This window comes from Parus major, chromosome Z, assembly GCF_001522545.3.
Source record: "Parus major isolate Abel chromosome Z, Parus_major1.1, whole genome shotgun sequence".
NCBI classification, from domain to species: Eukaryota; Metazoa; Chordata; class Aves; order Passeriformes; family Paridae; genus Parus; species Parus major.
In genome coordinates this window covers 16,851,624-16,870,385 of record NC_031799.1, presented here as the reverse complement: position 1 = coordinate 16,870,385, position 18,762 = coordinate 16,851,624, and the positions used below count along the sequence as shown (strand labels likewise).

At 39.5% G+C, this 18,762-nt stretch overlaps 1 protein-coding gene and 1 long non-coding RNA gene across 6 annotated transcripts in view; one reads left to right on the top strand and one right to left on the bottom strand.

The window, feature by feature from the left end:
- LOC117243653 overlaps positions 1-7,577 on the bottom strand; it is a 56,814-nt gene extending 49,237 nt beyond the window's left edge. The window contains exon 1 of the long non-coding RNA XR_001525464.1: positions 7,437-7,577. This is a non-coding gene — a long non-coding RNA (uncharacterized LOC117243653). The remainder of the gene's footprint in view (positions 1-7,436) is intronic.
- ANKRD55 (ankyrin repeat domain 55) overlaps positions 1-18,762 on the top strand; it is a 47,055-nt gene that overhangs the window by 3,667 nt on the left and 24,626 nt on the right. For all 5 annotated transcript variants that reach the window (XM_015653140.3, XM_015653142.3, XM_015653139.3 and 2 more), the window contains exons 2-6: positions 3,230-3,352; positions 5,178-5,308; positions 7,382-7,491; positions 10,667-10,727; positions 14,307-14,435. In XM_015653140.3, coding sequence (XP_015508626.1) covers positions 3,230-3,352; positions 5,178-5,308; positions 7,382-7,491; positions 10,667-10,727; positions 14,307-14,435 — 554 coding nt within the window. The remainder of the gene's footprint in view (positions 1-3,229; positions 3,353-5,177; positions 5,309-7,381; positions 7,492-10,666; positions 10,728-14,306; positions 14,436-18,762) is intronic.

Here is an 18,762-nt window from a genome sequence, read left to right as displayed (position 1 = left end):
ATGGAATTCATGTCGGTCATCTTTATTCAAATCCCAGCATGAGCACTCCTCCATTCCCCCTGGCCCAGGCTCCCAGGCAGGGTGACAGCCTGCTCCACCTGCCTGTCCTTGCTCTGGCAGCTAGGACTCATGGGTGGGGAAGTATGAATCCTTGTGGCTTCATGCCACCATCCTGTAACAGGAATGGAGCCTGTGTTCTGCAAGAAGAAGCAGGGGCAAAACTTCATTCATTTTTCCATCCATCCATCCATCCATCCATCCATCCATCCATCCATCCATCCATCCATCCATCCATCGTTTTACTTCCCATTATACAAAAGGATAACTGCTCTGGGTAAAGCAGACTGAGCCTAGCAGAAGCAAAGGGAAAGTGTCTTGCTTTTACCTAGACGAAAAAGGGCAGAGATACTCGGAGACCCACATGAAGAACTGCACCCTTGTCCTCATCTTCCCGCCAAAGCACCCTCCAGGCAAGCAACTGCTCTGCTCAGGAGATGGAGATTTCCCTTTTGTGGCTATTTTTCTCTCCTCCTGACTCAACAACAGGAATACTTAACAGTACCTACCAGGCAAAAAAAAGAGTACAAAATTTACATGTGTAATGCATTGAAGGAGGTGAGGGCACCTTTGATTCACTGTCTGCCTTGGTACATCTAGCACTTTCCCAGTGCCAGAAGCATCTTCTCTGTACCATTCCCACACAGTATTTGCACAGCTGTATACTACAGCAGCTGTGAGAGAAGCCATGTCAGTGCTCAGGGCTGGTACCCCCTGTGTTTCTCCAGACACTGGACAAGAGGAGCAACACAAGCTATCAACCACTCAGCCTGAGCTGGTCATTAACATGTTTTTTTTGCCAAGTGTACCAATTGTGAGAGGCATCTTCAGGTCTGACATAATAAGCAAATATTACTAACTGTACCAGTGGTAAGGTCACTTCTTTTTCTTCATGTACTAGTCACTGATGATGACTCTTTGGCAGCAACAACTCCTCGTCTCTCTGTATCTCCCAGGCCCACAAGACAAACCTTCTGAGCCAAATGAACAGTTGCCTCAGCAACAGACCCCTCAGCAGAATAAAAATCAAGTCAACATTTTTATTCACAAACTTTATGAAGTGTGTAATTTAAAATGCCATTTGGAAGAAAGAAAATAAATCAGATTCTATTTAGTTGAGGAGAAATTGAGAGGGACTCTGTGGTAAAGACAGATTAACATCAGCTTTTTAATTTTCCCAAGCCCATAGAGTTCCAGCTTTGACAGACTAACCTGTTCCAGGGTAAGAGCAGATTGTGTTTCCATGGCAGCCAAATTTTGAAGTCCAGAGTCCTGATTGCACCCAGTGAGAGGTCACATGAAGAATTAGGCTAGGCTGTGAAGCCCAACATAGAGCTTGTGTAGGTTCATCTGAGACAGCATCTGATCACAACATGAGTAATGTGGCTAATATTTTACAATAATATTTAAAGATCTTTTATCACTCAAAAAAATATAATGGCAGTGTTTAAAATATTTCTACCAATGTGTTACAAATAATGTAATATTTGATTATGATAACAGCTTTTTAACTTTTCAATGCTCTTTAAACTATCTCCCTTTTTTCTGCACAGCTTACATAGTCGTGCTGTCTCCAGAAGTTGGACAGTACAGATAAGTCACCAGTCACTTAATGTGTATTTCCTTTGAGCAGCTCTCTAGTGTGATATAGCCACTTTCTCCAGCTAACAAGGTAGTGCAGTGGCTGGACAAGTGATACGTTATATAGCTCTCACCCTGCCTGGAAGAGTTAATTTTCTTCTTAGCAGCCAATACAGTGCTTGTATTCTGCATTTAGAATGAGACTAATGTTGAAAACACAGTACTGTTTTAGTTGTTCCTACTTAGTGTTCACCCTAAATCCAGGATATTTCAGTGTCCCGTGCTCTGCAGCAAGCAGATGCCCAAGAGCCTGGCGTGCCTGGGGGAGCATGGCCAGGAGAACTGACCTGACCTGCCAGAGGGATGTTCCACACACAGACTGGCATGGCCAGGGTATGAACTGGGGGGAGCTGCAGCATGACAGGCTGGGCATCAGTCAGCGGGTGGCAAGCACTGTATTGTGCATCACCTGCCTTTCTTGGGTTTTATTCATCTCTCTCCTTTTACAATTATTAATGATGATGTTCTTCTGATGGTGGTGGTGATGATGATGATGTGTTATTTCAGTTATTAAACTGTTATCTTAATGAACCAACTTTACTATTTTCTGATTCTCCTTCCCACCCCACTGGGGTCAGGGCAGTGACTGAACATGGGGGCCATCTGGGGTTAATTCCCAACATTGCATGGGGTTAATGCCTCAGCCATTGCAGCTCACTGCAGCTGTACTTCTTTTTGAGTTGACAGAATCAGAAACATGAGACTGTTTCTGACCAACAATACATATCTAGAGCATTTTATCATTACATCAGATTTGACCCTGCACCAAAAAAATCTACTCTTCTGACTCCTAGAATTAAGAAGTTAATAGTCTACTTGAAGCTAAAGGAGATGTATGCATGTGGAGGATGGGATGACCAGTCTGAAAGGAAGGGAAATGGAAGAAGGGAAGAGAATCATTGCTATTATTTCTTTAGAAAAAGTCTGAGAAATATTCCAGAACAGGCCCTGCAAAGCATCTACTTTAAATAATAACTTACACTGTAGCTGCCAAACAAAATAAACCTCTTCTGAGTTAAAAGCAATAGTCCACTTTTCCTTTTTGCAGGAATTATCAACACAAACCATTGCTGCCAGAAGTTTACTCCCCTAGGAGAGAATTCCCTTGGACATTATAGGGAAGGGAAAGCCTCAGTCTTCTGACTGGTACATAGATAGTAAAATTGAAAACACCTGAGTCCTGATTTCATCCTATCTCATAAAAGTGCAGCCAGAAATATTATGAGCTAGTTCAGTTATTACATTTTTTTCTCAAGTTGTGTTACGTTGGTATGATTTCTTGCAATAAGTGGAAACTTTACAGAATTTTTCTTAAGTCTTTTCAATGTCCATGTTTGAAAGTTTTTGGAAGAAGTTATGATGAAAAGTAAGTTTCAGATGACTAACGAAAACCACAGTGCTGTTTGGATACACTTTGTTCCACCCCAAGTTACACAGTCATTTAAACTCAGTCAGACAAGTGTCATTATTTTCACTGTTTATCTTTTGTAATTGCTCACTGTTTACTCATGGATGTGCTCCCTCTCTGCAGCTGATGCAGCAGAAGAGATCGACTTGGCTGTGGTTTACCAAGCAGCTGCTAATGGAGATGTGAACACCCTGACTGCAGTGATCCGAGAGGATCCTTCCATCCTGGAGTCTTGTGACAGAGAGGGTAAATGAAGGCCGAGCTTGTTCTCAGGAGAAATGTTGCTTCAGCTTGCAAATTAAACTTTGCATTTTTTTATTCTCATTTTTGTGTTCAGCAAAGTATATTTAGTAGCAGAATATGGGAAATTTGAGTTACTCTTTGAAACATCCACTGGAAATGCACAGTTTGGATAATTCCTTCCCCCTGTAATTGTAAGATATTTTTATATGATTACAAATAAGCTGCTTTGCTATGATTAGACTGTACTTTACCATTTATTTAGTTTATCTTATTTAGGGAGATGCTGAGAAACTGTTGACATTTCAGGGGAGGAAAAAGAATATTTTTACCAATGCCAAATGACATACTCTGCACATCTCTAACACAGAGGTTATAGTATGTGTACAGTCACAGTTTGAATGGTTTTGTCAAGTAATTTTTTGCCAAAGGGTTGGTTATACAATGTGCAATTATCTAACTGATCTGTTTTATCTGTCAGGCTGTGCTCATTTTGTGTTCAAGTTACTATTTAATGTTATTACAAATCATTGTACATTGGCAGGGTTTTATATGCATCTATTTCCTAAGTGAGTAAGGACCACAGACCTCTGGAAGCTGTTCTCAAGGACAACTTGTTTTGTCAGAAGTATTTTTTTAATGTCAGTTTCTTATAAAACTTCCATATGAACACTGTCTTTTCTAATCTTTAACAACTTCTACCAAGCTACCAATTATACTTTAAACCAGGCATTCTAATTGATGTCTTTAAAACATCTGCTTAGTAGAGAAAATTTACTCAAGACAAAATGGTCCCTGTTCCCCCCTTAATGGGAGAAAGACTAGGTATGAATGGTGGGTGGAGTAAGTGGAGATGGACTGGCCAGGAGTACTTCAGCTCTGTCACTAACTTATGTCCTAGGTTGTCCATGCAAATGTAACTGAAGACTAGTTTTCCAGCACAAAACACACAGCTCATATCCTGCACATTTGTCAGGGTTGGCATGATTTTAGCTTGAGTTGCACATTTCTTCAGCAATCTCAGTGGGTCCAGTAAGAATAATTATTTTTTAACTATATGTGAAGCTGCTAATAGTCTTATAGTTTCTAATACTCATGTTTATTCCCAGACTAGTAATTTTAAATTGCTTTGCCAGATTCTGCGGGAAAAGCTCTTGCTGTTTTTCAACAGTTAACAGAATGGAAGGAAGAGGAAGCAATTAAATTATACAATACTTCACAAAGAAATTTGAGTATTAGGTTTAAATGTAAATTTCAGGGGTTTTACAAAACAGAAAATTTTTGCAGGATATTAAAAAAAGTTTATATAAAAAACAGGAAATAAAATATCTTAGAGCAAATCCAGACTTCCAATTAAGTCGTTCTCTGTGTATATACGTTTTTATACCTTTGCAAGGGACACAGCTTGGTTAGTGTTTCAATCACACTTGATAAGTGATTTGAATACAAATACAGAATGAAGCTGGGGTTTGAAAAAATTAGACAAGCACCATCTGGCTACTAGTCATTCTGAAGAATATCAGCCTCCAAAATGGTGTACAAAGTCAAAAGTTCATTTTGGGAACTCATCAACAGAAGAGCACTTTTCCCTCCAGAAGCAGTGTTAATGAGGCAAAGCGTTTGCTAATATAGTCATGCTCTTTTTAAAATCAGTGGTCAGTGACTGCAACAGTAGTTACTTCCTGACTAAAAAAAGCTCAGTAAAACTATTGGACAGTCATCAGAGAAAGGATTTGTTAAGTTGCCAGTGTTAACATTAGAAAGTAAGAAACTATATCTTATGGGCATGGCACAATGAAATTGTAAAATAAATCTGGCTTTCTTCCCCCAGGTTGCACACCTTTGATGCATGCTGTGTCAGGACGCCAGGTTGACACAGTGAAGCTTTTGTTGAAGATGGGAGCCAATATTAATACTCAAGATGCTTGTGGACGTACCAGTTTATCTCTGGCAACTTATTTGGTACCAAGACTTGGGGCACCAGGATGGAGTGAAGGGAATAAATGTGCAGACCAAATAAGACTTTTCCTTATACTACAGGGGGGGAAAAAAAAAAAGCAAAAAACATTTGGTTTTAGACAACAGTGGAATTGGTTTTGAAACTTTACTACAATGCAAAGCTGGAGCAATGATTATTACAAGAGAATCAGGACTCCTTTCAGAGACTCCTGTAAGAGTGTCCTTTCTCTTTTGGCTTATAAAAAAAGTGCATGATATGAGGATCTCACAAGTAAAAAACCTTTTTTTTTTGTTCATTGAAAGTCCTGTCTTGTTCTTAATATGCAGATTGACTTCTCCCTTAGCCAGCATTAGATATTTATGCTCAAGTGAGGGCTTTCCTATCTCAGATTCTGGTGGTCAGCAGGCATGTGTTCCTGCACACCACACAAACCAGGGCTTCTTTTCACTGTGGTGCTTGACTTTGTTTGGCCAGGTTGAGAACTGAAGGTCAAGGTGCTGAAGGTGCAGGTGCACTTGCCCAGACCATAATCCAGTGATCAAGCCACATGTAAGTGACTGGAGAAGCAGACATCCCACTGAGACATTCGGGAAAGGAATTGTACTTCAGAATCTGTCTGAAGTAACAAGGACAGTCCTCTTCTCCTTAGTCTTCTACTCCTTACGGGAAGTAATTCAGGTTTCAGAGAGAAAGTGGGGACCAAGTTAGGTGAGCAGTCTGGGCCTCCATTATTAACTGGACAGAAAGGAAGAAGGAGTGTGCAGCTATGGCTGCACTGGATGACTGCACTGGATGACTGCCAGCTCATTTAAACAGACGCTGTGGTAGCCTAATTAAATGCCTTTCACCTAGTTTCTTCCTGAAAATTTGTCTTCCAGGACAAAAATAATGTTCCTGCTTACCTATGCAATATTCAGCCAGAAAATAAGTGTAGAAAATAACAGGCAGTCTCATCCAGTGCAAGGAGCATGCCCCACTTACTTGAAAACAAACATTTCCTCTGCAAGATATTTTTTTAAATATCCCATAATAAATGTCACACTTATTTTTTCCTTCCTCTTTTCCCAGAGGGGAAAAAATATTCTTTGGAAAAAACTAAATGACTGGAAAAGATTTAAACCACCCAGGCTTCTAAGTTTCCATTTCTGTTTCTGTGAGGGATATAACAAGAGGTCCAGAGAGAATTCATCTGTGATGTCTGTCCAGACAAATGAATTCAGGAGAGTTGCACAGTCAAGACTGCGTGTGGCATTTGAATGCGTTGTACGTCCACCATCAGCTCCAACAGGGCTGTTCTGATTCCACCATTCCACACATTTTCCCCAGAAATGCTCATAATGCCAATCCAAAATAGCTCATATGGGAGGCAATGGTCTTTATCAATTACCTGCTGAGGTTTTAAAAATCATTTAAACTCATGCTTGATTTTCTTCAGACTTAAGTATATGCTGAAAGATTTATGTGGTCACAACCAGGCTGTTTACTTGCTTTTATGCTGAGGTGATCAATAGAAGGTTTTAGTCCAAGAACTGATTCATCCCATCTGTTTTGGTACTATTTTCAGTCTTAACACCGCCACTAATACAAACTTCTACAACAACATTTGTAAGACCACACTCTAAGGCTTTTTACCATTGATTTGCCATCCTTGCTAAAATACCACAAACAAAATCAGATTGAGTGCTCATGTTCTTGGTTTAATCTAGTATGATTGAATTCACATGCAAGAATATGTGTAGCATTTGCTAGTGATAGAGGAATTAGTAAGTTTTTAATCACTGTTAGTGCTTGCCACAGCTGCAGGCAAAAAAACCAACCAACCAGACAAACAAACAAATAATAGTACAGTGTAAATCAAACCTCATCAGAGAAATGAACAACTGAGGTAGTTTGAGACAGAGACTCCAAAGGGGAACTTCTCTCAGTGCTGGTTAACCTCTACTGTGGAAAAAAAGTGCAGTTCCTCTGCTGACAGAAATTATTACAGTCACATGTGAATGCCGGCAGCAACAAGAAAAGATATGGCCTTATACTTTTGACTTTCCTTTTTGATATGCTCCAATTTCTTTTTTTAGGGCTGGCTGGAGGGCTGTGTCAGCCTGCTCAGGAATGGTGCTAAGCAGAACATACCTGACAAAAACGGGAGGTTGCCGCTACATGCTGCCACCGCAGAGCCTGACGTGAGGTATGTGCCCAGCTTTGGCTGATTGAGTCAGGTATCCAGCAACCCAGGGAGAGCCCAGAGCAGGAATAATAGCTGTGACAGCTACACTTGTGACCTTTGTCTTTGTTTAGTGGTTACTGTGAAGGGGGTAGAGAGGAGGAAAAACATTGTGCAACACTTGTGTACCAGAGATCAATGGCCGGGTAACGTGAGGAGCCTGTTTTAATATCACAATACCTGGAGGAGAGAAAATAATTAGAGGTTGAAACCCTGCATTTCCCCTGCCCAACTAACTGTCTGTCCTACCCACATGAAATATTACAAGACTCCTTCTCTGGACTTCTCTTGAATAGTGTGGCAAATGTGAGAAAAATTTTCCACAAGACAACCTCTCTGAAAATCCCCAGCCATAAAGGGGAAGTTAAGGATTTGTGTTCTGGCTCATTTTTAACTAAGGTAGAACAATAGCTACAGAGTGTCTTCACAAGAACTCTTAAGAAAGATTCTCTTTTTCTGATTCCAGCCTGTGACAATAGGAAGGTTTAATAAATTTTGATTTGTACATCTGAATAAATTCACTCAAAAAACTCCCCTAAGTAAATCATGCCTGAAGGTATAGGAAGACAAGGTAGCAGGTAAAACATTCCAGTACATGTAACATGTTTGTATGACTTAATCACTGAGTCTATGATTTTGTTGCTATAACCATATCAGACCAGCCCAGACATCTGGCCATTTCCGCTGATCTTGTTCTCCAGCCTTTTTTAACAGCTTTGCTCATTTTCCACATTATCTTTGCTTTTCATGTGTCACTTGGAGAGAATAATTTTAGATTTCTGCAAAAAAGGTCACTATCATTAAACAAAGCCTACATGAGAAAGAAGACAATGTTTGCACAACACCACACACATTGCTACTTGAGAAGGAACACTAATCTTCTCAAACAGGAGCACACTGGGTCCCCTGAGTGTTTTTCATGTTCTCCAAGGATACAGTCAGCCCTTTCTTGGCTGTGCACAGTTTTTCTTTTCTTGTCTTCCCACTGGGTTTGCCCCAGGCCCACACACGGGCCTGGTTTTTCCATCATGGTCATTGTCAGTCCCTTGAATTCTATGTTACTGCCAAAAGAGAATATGCAACTGCCAGTTGTGAAATGCTTTTGCAGTTAAATTTGAAATCTGGCAGTCCACTACTCACGTGCTGGAGGCAGCATGGAAAGACAGGGACAGTTCATGTATTGATTTGATAGTTGATTTATGTGCTCCAGTGCCTCCACAGGCAAGGTGGAAAAGCGAATCTGTTCATGTTCTATGCCTTCAAGAGTAGATAAGAGAGAAACTTCAGCTGTTTGGTTGGGTATCTACATATTTAAATGGTATCACTTAAGTTGCCATGATGGTCTAATGGTGTAACTGAGTCAAATTTTGTTGATGCTAAAGGTTCACGTCAAATAATTAGATTGCTTTCACATACAGTGGTGTCATTGATCATATCTGGAGTGGAACCACAGAGCCCTTTATCAGATTACAAAACGACATGATAAATTAGTTTTGCAAGCACAATATGGTTATCTCACTTTATTTCTCCTCGCGAGTTGATATTTACCAACACCTGTTTTCAGACACTGAATTTCTGAGATTGAGTTTTGCTAAATGACAACAGACTCTTTCTTCGATTTTACAAACTTCTACCAAACCAATCTCAACCATCCTAGTGTCTTCCTTCAGAGTTCCTACAATGTGATTCTATTTAGAAAAAGAGGTGTGACACCTCTTTTCTACAAGAATTTGTATCCATGTGCAAATGCATTTGAAGTCTAAGCACAACCCATGTGCTGGGATCTTCCCAATCATCACCCTTTAGGGACTCTGCTTTAAAAGAGCTCCTAAATTTGGACTTTAAACACCTGAGGAAGATGTTACTTATAAATAAGATTTTCACTGCAGAATTGTCAAAATCATCCCTAAGCAGCTGTAAATATCTTCTTTTGAATAATTTACATAGCTAGCTCTTTATTACCGGTAGGGAAGAGCAAATTTGACATGAAACAGTCTCAGCTTAATCTAATGCACACACCTGAGCACAGTTCAATCCAGAAAATACACTAGAAGTGGTTGAAGATAGAAAGCAGCAAAAGATTTTCATTCAGTGTCCTCTACATGGGCACGAATACAGGATTTTATACATTTTTTTCTGTGTTATCTTTACATTTATCAGCTTTCTTTCCTTGATACTTCATTATCTTTTACTTTCCTTTCTAAACAGTATGTCTTCTTCATGTTCTGAAGGTTTCTAGCAAATTCACATCATCAGATGAGCCACAGGTTTGCACAGTGATCCACTGAGGATACATCCTTCCTTTTGCTAGAATCCTAAGAACTGTACATTCATATAAGGATTGGCTTTGTTACAGCATGTGATTGGATGGTGTTTTTCAATTCCATGGCCCAGCCACGTACATGACCCAAACACTTAGCATCCTGCTATAAAAAACAATCATCTTTGCTAAACCAATAGTGACTTCAGAACATCTTCACAACATCACAAAAGGAAAATGAAGTGTTAAAAATATTATTGTGCTTGAATAGTATTTCATGTAACTATTTTATTTTTCCCTCCACCAGAGGGGAGTGTTTGTAGTCCAATATTCTATAAAATGTGAACCTAAACATTGCTATGTTTTATGCCATAATAATGGCCCTATTCCATCAGACATTCTGTAAGGCCTTGTAAAATATTGGGGTTTGTGTCTGTAAACATATGGCAAGTATGCATATACACACATATGCGCACAAATGTGTACACTACATCCTTTTACTCTGAGAGTTAGAGTGAAAAATCCTTACAGAAGCTGGCATCTCTGTTTAAGACATAAAATACGTTGGCAGCAAATTGCTAAGCTACCAAAATGCACGCATGTACAGTACTATACATCCTGAATCTAGCCTAGCAGTCAGCACAACAGTTATTCTGAGTGGATCTTTTAATTCTAAGCTCTAAACTTCTGTTGTTACCATAAGCCATAAAATCCTATTTTGTTTTGCTCATATGACAAAGCTCATACCTAAGATTCTGACCTGTGTCCATTACTAATGCTGATTTTTCATGAAATTGTGCCTTTTGTTTTTTAAAAAACTGTCAGTTTTTCAAGTTTAGTCAGGAATACAGCACACTGATTATATCATTGCTTCCACAGGCTTCTGAGCTTGCTTCTGCAGCAATCAAATCTTAGTGAAATTAATCACCAGGACAATGAGGTGAGTGAGCTTGTGCTACAAGTCACAGTCCTTGGCACTGGAGGCATAGAAACCATTTGATTTCAAAATAAGGCTGTGCACTAGTCAAAAATTTCTATATTGCTTTTGCTGAACTCTGCAAAGTATTACCTCATTCTTCCTTCTATACACTATGCACCTGTAGGCTAATAAAGCTTCTCTCTATTCAGCCAACAATGAGTTACCTTGAGTCCTTCTCTTAAATCATTTGTCAGGACAATAATTGTCCTCAATTCTTCTGAAGTTAGACACTGGACAAAATCTTCACCTTTACCAATAACAAGTGTTCAAGGCCAGGCTGGATGGAGCTCTGAGCAACCTGATCTAATGGGAGGTGTCTTCTGTCTATGGCAGGCAGGTGATCTTTAAGATCCAAGCCAGGCCAAGCCATTCTATGATCTAATGATTCCTTGATCCCATCATTCAAGTACTGTTCTCAAGAAAAGTATCAGAGAGCTGGCATTACACAGAACAGTCATGGAAGCACAAAAATTCATGCTGTTGTCTTCCATATGGAATTGTGTCCTTCATGTATATATATTGTACATAGGAAAGAGTTAACTTCCCATGCATTTTTCTCCAAATAGAGAAGCCAAGACACGAGAGAGATTCTGCGTGTCTTTTCATATGTTTCATTGCTCAAGGATGTGTCTCTTTTCCACAGTGCCAAAATGGCCAGAGGGCTGTTAATTTTTCCTCTTCCTTACTTACTGAAAGGTTTTCAGACCCTGCTCACAGCATCCTAAACCAGACATGTGCATTGCCTTAATGTAGAACTGTGTTGCTAATGAATTGCATGGAACGGTGGATCATTATTTCAAGCCATAGTATTTTGCTATAAAGCACTGCTACATGCAATTTGGAACTCTTAGTCCATCTCACTGTCATTTGGCACTGACAAAATATTTGTTCAAATGTCAGTACTAAGCCCTGAATACTCACATTATCTGAAAAATGTGGATCCTCATAAATGATTACAACTAACAGAGCTGTTCTCTTGGCATAAGTAAAACACTTCAGTTTTCCCATCTGACACTTGAGGAAAACACCCTGACAAATGCATGAACACGTAAACAGTAAGAAATGCATCTGGAGGTTTCATAGCTTCCACAACTGTCTTTCTGTGGGTTTATTAGTGAAGCCTGTGAGATGACAATGTGAAGAAACATTCCTTGTAAAAGCCTTGAATCTGAGCAAAACAAGTGTCACACTATTTCTTGTCCTTTTATGTCCCATACTGCTCCTTATTTTTTATGAATGTGCAATTGTTTGGCTGTCTCACCTCTAAGATTGTATTCTGCTGGACCCTCAGCTTTGTCAGTTCTGATACCACTCTCATGCTTCCACTAACGAACAGTAGTCTGTCTACCTACAGATGCCACTCAAGGGTGGTAGCAGAAAGCACAGACCGTGTGGGCTAGGCAGCTGTGTGTGCAGAAAGCCCACACGAGTGAGCTGCTGCTGCAAACAGCTCAATGCTCTTTGCTTTGCTGGGCTCTCTGAAAGGACACATGAAGCTCTGTTTGAATCCTTTGTACAGCCATACAGCTAGAAGAGTAAACTGAAAAAAATACATGAGAAAAGGAACAGAAAAAGGACTACAAAGATGATAATAGTTACAGAGCAGCTTCCTTACATGGGCAGGCTAACTAGAGCAAACTAACTATAACAGGACTTTCAACTTGGCAACTACATCAGAAGAATGATATAAATCCACGGTGTCATAAATGGCATAGAAATGAAAAGAAAATTGCTATTTACTGGTCTGGGGTTTTGCATATAAAAATATGGGGACTTCTACAAAAATTATCAGGCAATAGTTTCAAATAAAATGAAAATGAATACTTTTTCTGAAAATGCATCATCACTGTTTAGAGGGCTGGATGTCATATGAAGTCATTAGTCTGATTACCATGTATTAGGTGGCAGTATATTGTCAAGCCTTGTTTCTTGTATTTTTGCACTAAGCATCTGCTACTGATCTCTCTGAGTTTTGTCACTGTACTATAGAGATTTTTAAAACTACCCACAGTTTTACACTCTTATGTTACCGCTGATTCTGCTGGCTACCACAGCAGAAACAGAGAGAAAGTTGATTTTTCAAATTTTTTTTTTTTTTTTTGGCCATATCAACACACTGGCAGAGGACGACAGAAAGACGGCCTGGTACACTGTCGTTTCTCCTTCAGTGATTTTCATGCTCTCCAGGACTAGTGACAGTACTCATTTCCCAGCTGGAAATCACTTTACTGAAGTCCCATAGATAATGTGTGTCCATTAACAGTACTAAGTCCCTCATGTCTACTGACATCAGTGGCAGAGCTCCCATTAATTTCAGTTGGTGCTGGAGTTTACCCTCAATTTTGGTTTTACAAAACTCAAACCCCCATGATTAATCCTTGCAAACCTTAACTAAAACCAAAGCTGCTCTCATTCAACTGCTCTGTTTTGTTATCGCTCATACTTAAGCCACAAGGGAGCTTGAAAGACTTAAAAGATACATGATGAGTGAGAGAAATGAATGCTAAGGCGTTCAGGCTTTTAGTCAGAAAATCACTGCAAACAGCTTCCACTTTAATGCACTGATAAGCTGTCTGCATCAATGTTGCTCATACTTTATCTAGGTTATTAACAATTGGCTTTTTTGGGGTTCTATTTCAAGTTTTAATTGCTTTTCCACTCAACTTTTTTTTTGGTTGGTTGGTTGGTTGGCTGGTTGGTTGGGTTTTTGGTTAAATGCTTTTTATCCTTGTAGAAATAAGGCAAGACCCTTGAAATGCATTTTTTCTGGTAAAAGAAAACAACACGGGCCAAAAGGAAAATGTCACCACACCTGAAAAACACTATCAATTTGTTAGAAACATAATAAATTAATCAATTTATACAGAAAATCTTAATTATTATGGATATGGGGTAAAATGCAGGTGAGAGTAGCAATGCTGAAGGTGCAAATATAGGCCATGAATTCTCTGATCTGTTAAGACTGACTGGATACAGCTAAGATGGAATGAAAAGGCAACTGAATACCTTACCATTTTCTTTGTTTTCTCCCTGAAGGGTACATATAAAATGTTTATATTGTGACTTTTTTGTGGCCATCACTCTGTAAGTTCTTTAGCTTGCTGTCTAGTGCCAGCTGCGGTAATAGCTTAAAATATTTATTTTGGATCAAAGACAAGAACAAATACAAACATTACGCTGTGTAATGCCAAAGCACCATTTTAAATCAGGCTTTTATTGCAGGATTCAAGCTGAGCAATGAGGAACTGTCCCCCCAGCCATTGTGGGCATGACCATGTTATTTATAACAGGCTATAGGCATGTATATGGAGTAAGCATCTGTATTTGTATCCGTGTTTTGTAATAATTCCAAAAAGCTAATTGCTTTGTCCTCCTCTTGTGACTCCACTAATTCAGAAGCTGCTACTGTTTCAAATCAAGGTGAGGAGGGAAGAATTTGTCCGCCCTGGATAGTTTCAGGGCTGCTTGCCTTATCTACAGAGAGCTGAAGGGTGCTCTTATGAGTGACAATAATTTGCCCTCTGGGTTTGTGGCTTACAGGGAATGACTTCACTCCACTGGGCCGCATTCCACAACAGGCCCCAGCACACCCAGACTCTGCTGCACAAGGGAGCAGACCCAACTCTGGTGGACAAGGACTTCAAAACAGCTCTGCACTGGGCAGTACAGGTGAGCCACAATACAGTCGCAGTGGGATGTTTATTGAACCGAGTTGGCTATTGTGGTGTCCGAGATACTCCTAAGGAAATAGTTGGGACTGTGGAATAAGGAAGCTGATGCTAAGAATGCGCACTAAGCCCCAGCATTTTGCCAATTGGTATAGATCAAGGATCTAGCATCTTCTTTGAGGACCAAGGCATAACTAATAGAGGCCCTGTTAGGGCCCCTGTTGCCCTAAAGTTTTTATTTATCTCAGTGAGACTATGTGTATGCTTCATGTTGAACTCATGCCTAATTTTTTTTCTTCACTAAATCAGGATTGCAGAAACCAGCAGCTTACTTGCCAAAGGCCCTTGGGAATAAAGTAATGTAAAAACAACTTAAAACACATTTAAAGAGCTATATCTATGAAGTAATTAGCTGAAGGGTTGAGACCCTACTTCTGTGGACACTGGAGAAGACATGGAGCTAAACACATTTCCTGTTGAGCAGTATGTTCCTATCTCATATGCAAAAGAACATTGTCAAATACTCAGGCCATCATTAGAGGGACAAACCATACAGGTTTAATATGACATTAAAAACTGTATTATGTAGTTGTGAGTAAGTGATATAAAATACAGCATAATTTACTGGTTTTCCTAGTTTACTGCAGAAGACTGGTCAGATGAAATTGTATGTTTGTACTTGCTCTCTTGCCATAGCAAGCTCCAGTATCAATGTTGAAAACACATGCACGACAGATAAGCCAAAATAAAACACAAAAATCCAGCAACATTTTTGTACAATTATCAAATATTTGCATCCTCATCTTTTGGTCTAAGTTAATTCTTAAGTGTCAACAAGGAAATTCAAAAGTTCTGAACTGACACATACTATATTTGTTATGAACAGTTTTTTACTGAACAAATTTTTACAATTTGTTACTGAACAAATAGTCTGTTTCCTTCAACCACAGCCTCACAAAGATGATTAACATATAATAGGCCTAACATATTTTTTTTCTGAAGTGGAGGTATATTTTGACCTCTGCAACTGGTATTATTTCAAAAGTTTTGTTCTTCTTTATTTCTAATAAATCTTAAATTGGACTTGTTATTTCCCTTAGGAGATTAAAGGTATCTACTGTACTACCTGTTGCGCATTTTTACCAGGCTTATTTCAGTTCCAGCTGCTTCCAGTGGGAAACCTCTGAATGTCGTGCAAACTCCTGCATGATAGCCAGTGGGCTATATCATAGCTCTGGGGACAAACTGTCCAACAAACAGAAAGAGAAAAGTGAATCCTTTTTATAATCTTTAGAGCTCCTCTTGTTTAAGCTTTCCCTGATTCTGTATTTTGTACATTTTATTATTTAATTCCACTGCTAACGCTCACCTCAACACTTCTCTCACAAATGTGCAGAATAACTCTTGAGAAACAAGGAAATGGAAACTGCACGAAACCCACTTGGCCTCAGGTGGAAGGAAGCCACAAATACCCTCTTTTCCTTTAAGCTGCTCCCGGAAATCAAGAGGAAGTGTGCAGGGTGACACACACCCCTTTTACCCTTACTGTGAGATTTTTGCCATGAAACCTTATAAATTGATTCTTCCAGCCACATACTTCTCCACATTCTAGATCCAGAAGTGGCAGTTGAAATACCAGAGCATGAAATAAATCTCTTCACATTTCTCTTACTCAAGAAAGAAAGTTCTTGGCCAAGTAACAACCACTTCCAGCCAGTTCTCTCTGCTTCCCTTTTAGGCCCAGGAGATTTGGATACTGTGGACAGGCACAACTTTCTCTGCTGTGACAGAGAACAGAACAGCTCTGCTGGATGGGATCATCATTATGTGTTATAGCCTCTTCTGTGACTGCTTGAAAGGGGATAGTTTCCCTTTAAGAATTGTATAAATATCCTCAGAGAACAAGAGTCTCACAGAGCTCAGGCAGTACAGCTGCAAGGGTTATTTTTGGTTGAATAGGGCCCTGTGTTTAATTTCTTTTTTTTTAAAAGTGCAGTAAGGGGAAGACCAGACACTGCACAGAAACTTGTTTCAGAAGTTGCAGGAAAGAGGCAATTTGTGCACACTGGGCTGAAACACACAGTAGGACCATACGAAAACCATTGCCCACCATTCAAACCCAAATTCTTGGGCATGAGGGATATTTCATATGAAATCATTGTTCCCTGCTAACTCACAGACTGCATGTTTGTGGTTTTGTCTTCCTTCAGGCATCATGGGATGATCAGACCAAGGTCTGCTCTTTTGAAAAGCTCAAATCTCCTGCCATTCGAGTTCACATCTTAAGTGCAAATGTATCAGTGTCAAAAACGCTGATCAGTACTGTCTGGTGTGAGACTATCTCATGTCACATTTTTTACACATGCAGTATTTCTTTGTCCTGGTGCAGACAGGCCTATTAGAAGTGTCTCGGGGTATCTCTCTCCTTTCACTTCAGCCAGCATTAGTTACTGTAGTGAAAAGGAAACACACCTTTGAAATACAAAACTGTTAACTGATACTGAGGCAAAGGGTAAAGCCATTTTAACAAATCTATGTAATGATATTATTGAAATCCTAGTAAAATATAATATACACACCATACAGCACATAGTCTTATACTATTACAGTATTAGTAGTATATTGGAAACTGCCTGGGAAGATTTGGAATCTTGCTACATTGCCTTGGCAGTTGTCATCATTTTTACCAGAATTTTGCTTGTCTCTTTCTCAAAGATTCTGGCTCCCCAGGTCATATGATTATGTGAAAATATCAGCTTTCCATTAACAGATAAACAAAAAAACAGATTTTTTTTTTTTTAAGTGAAGAAATACAAACCTGTAAGAATAAAAAGAAAGCAACTAGAGAGAAACTACTGAAAATAATATTCTGCCATGGGGAGATGTGCTTATGATTTTTTAATAGGCTGATTTGGCATGCAAAGTTTTAAAAAATTAGAAGCCAGCATATTTGTTCCATAGCAACAACACAGTTATTTCATTCCTCTGTTTCCAGTAAAAAGAGTGAAATACCTGTATGTATAAAACACACTGTAAAAGAAATGCATACGTAAGTATTAATTTATGTTTGGCTGACCAAGGATTGCAGTCTCTCTGTAACTACCTGGAAGGTGAAAGCAAACTTAAATGTCAGGATCTCTGGGAAAGAATGTCTCTGTTGCTGCAGGACATCTCAAGGACACAGCTGGCTATCCAGCCAGAGCAGAGAAAGGGGCCAGGGAAACCAGTGGTGGCTCAAAATCTCTCCCAAAGGATCACTTTTCTCCTTCTCTCTGCCCAGCACCCCATTTTTCCATGTGGGCTACATCTAGGGGAAGAATTCAGAGAGACTTCCAAAGACATCTTAAAACCCAGTAAATGTTTCTCTGCTGCGGATATGTCTGTTATTGGACTGGGCAGAAAAGTTGCATTTGCTGGGCATGGTTCACTGTCTAGTTGGTTTCAGGCAGATTTCTTTCCCTGCAAAATTGTACTTTGTTTCTCCTTTTTTCATGTAGTTTTCTAAAGATGACTTGAAAGGAAGAGTAGTGATTACATTTTTCTGTCACTAAGCTTTAAAGACAATTTTGACTGTTAACAAGTCAAAAAGATAATCAATTTTCATTTTTTAAATACACACTTTAAAAATTACTTCCATGTGTAAATACTGTCATTCCAGAAACAGTACAACTCTTGCTTTTTGAGCCTGGAACATTGCATAGCAGCGGGGATCTACAGAATGAGCTGTCAGGTTGCAAAACAAGATGGAAGAGAGTCTGCAAATAGTTTTGAGTAAGAAATAAACTTTCTTTAATACCAACAGGAGCTTTTTTACATAAAGTGCCCTAAATATTTTTGACACTGTCTGCAACAGTGAAATAAATGTGCTTGAGTCTTGGCTCTGGCACTGAGGCGAACTATCATGGGACAGCCTGTGTCCCTACTGCTATACTCTCTTATTCTCCCAAACAGAGTGGTCACCCACTGGGAATGATCTGGCGCCCATATTAGCTCCAGGAATTGGTAGGCAAAGTATTAATTGATCTAGGCCTAAACCATGGCAAGAAGAATTTTAAGAATTATTTGATACAGAAAATAAATTTCAGTACTGAAGGATGTTCCTGAGTGCTACTTTATTTCTTTTATATAGCTGCACCTATTTCTTCACTTTAAGTTATAACAGAATCCCAGAATAAGCAGAGTTGGAAGAGATTCATGAAGGTCATTGAGTCCAACTCCTGCCTCTGCACAGCACCATCCCCAAGGTCACACTGTGTGCCTGAGAGCATTGTCCAAATGCTTCTTGAGCTCTGTCAAGCTGGTGCTGTGACCACTTCCCTGGGGAGCCT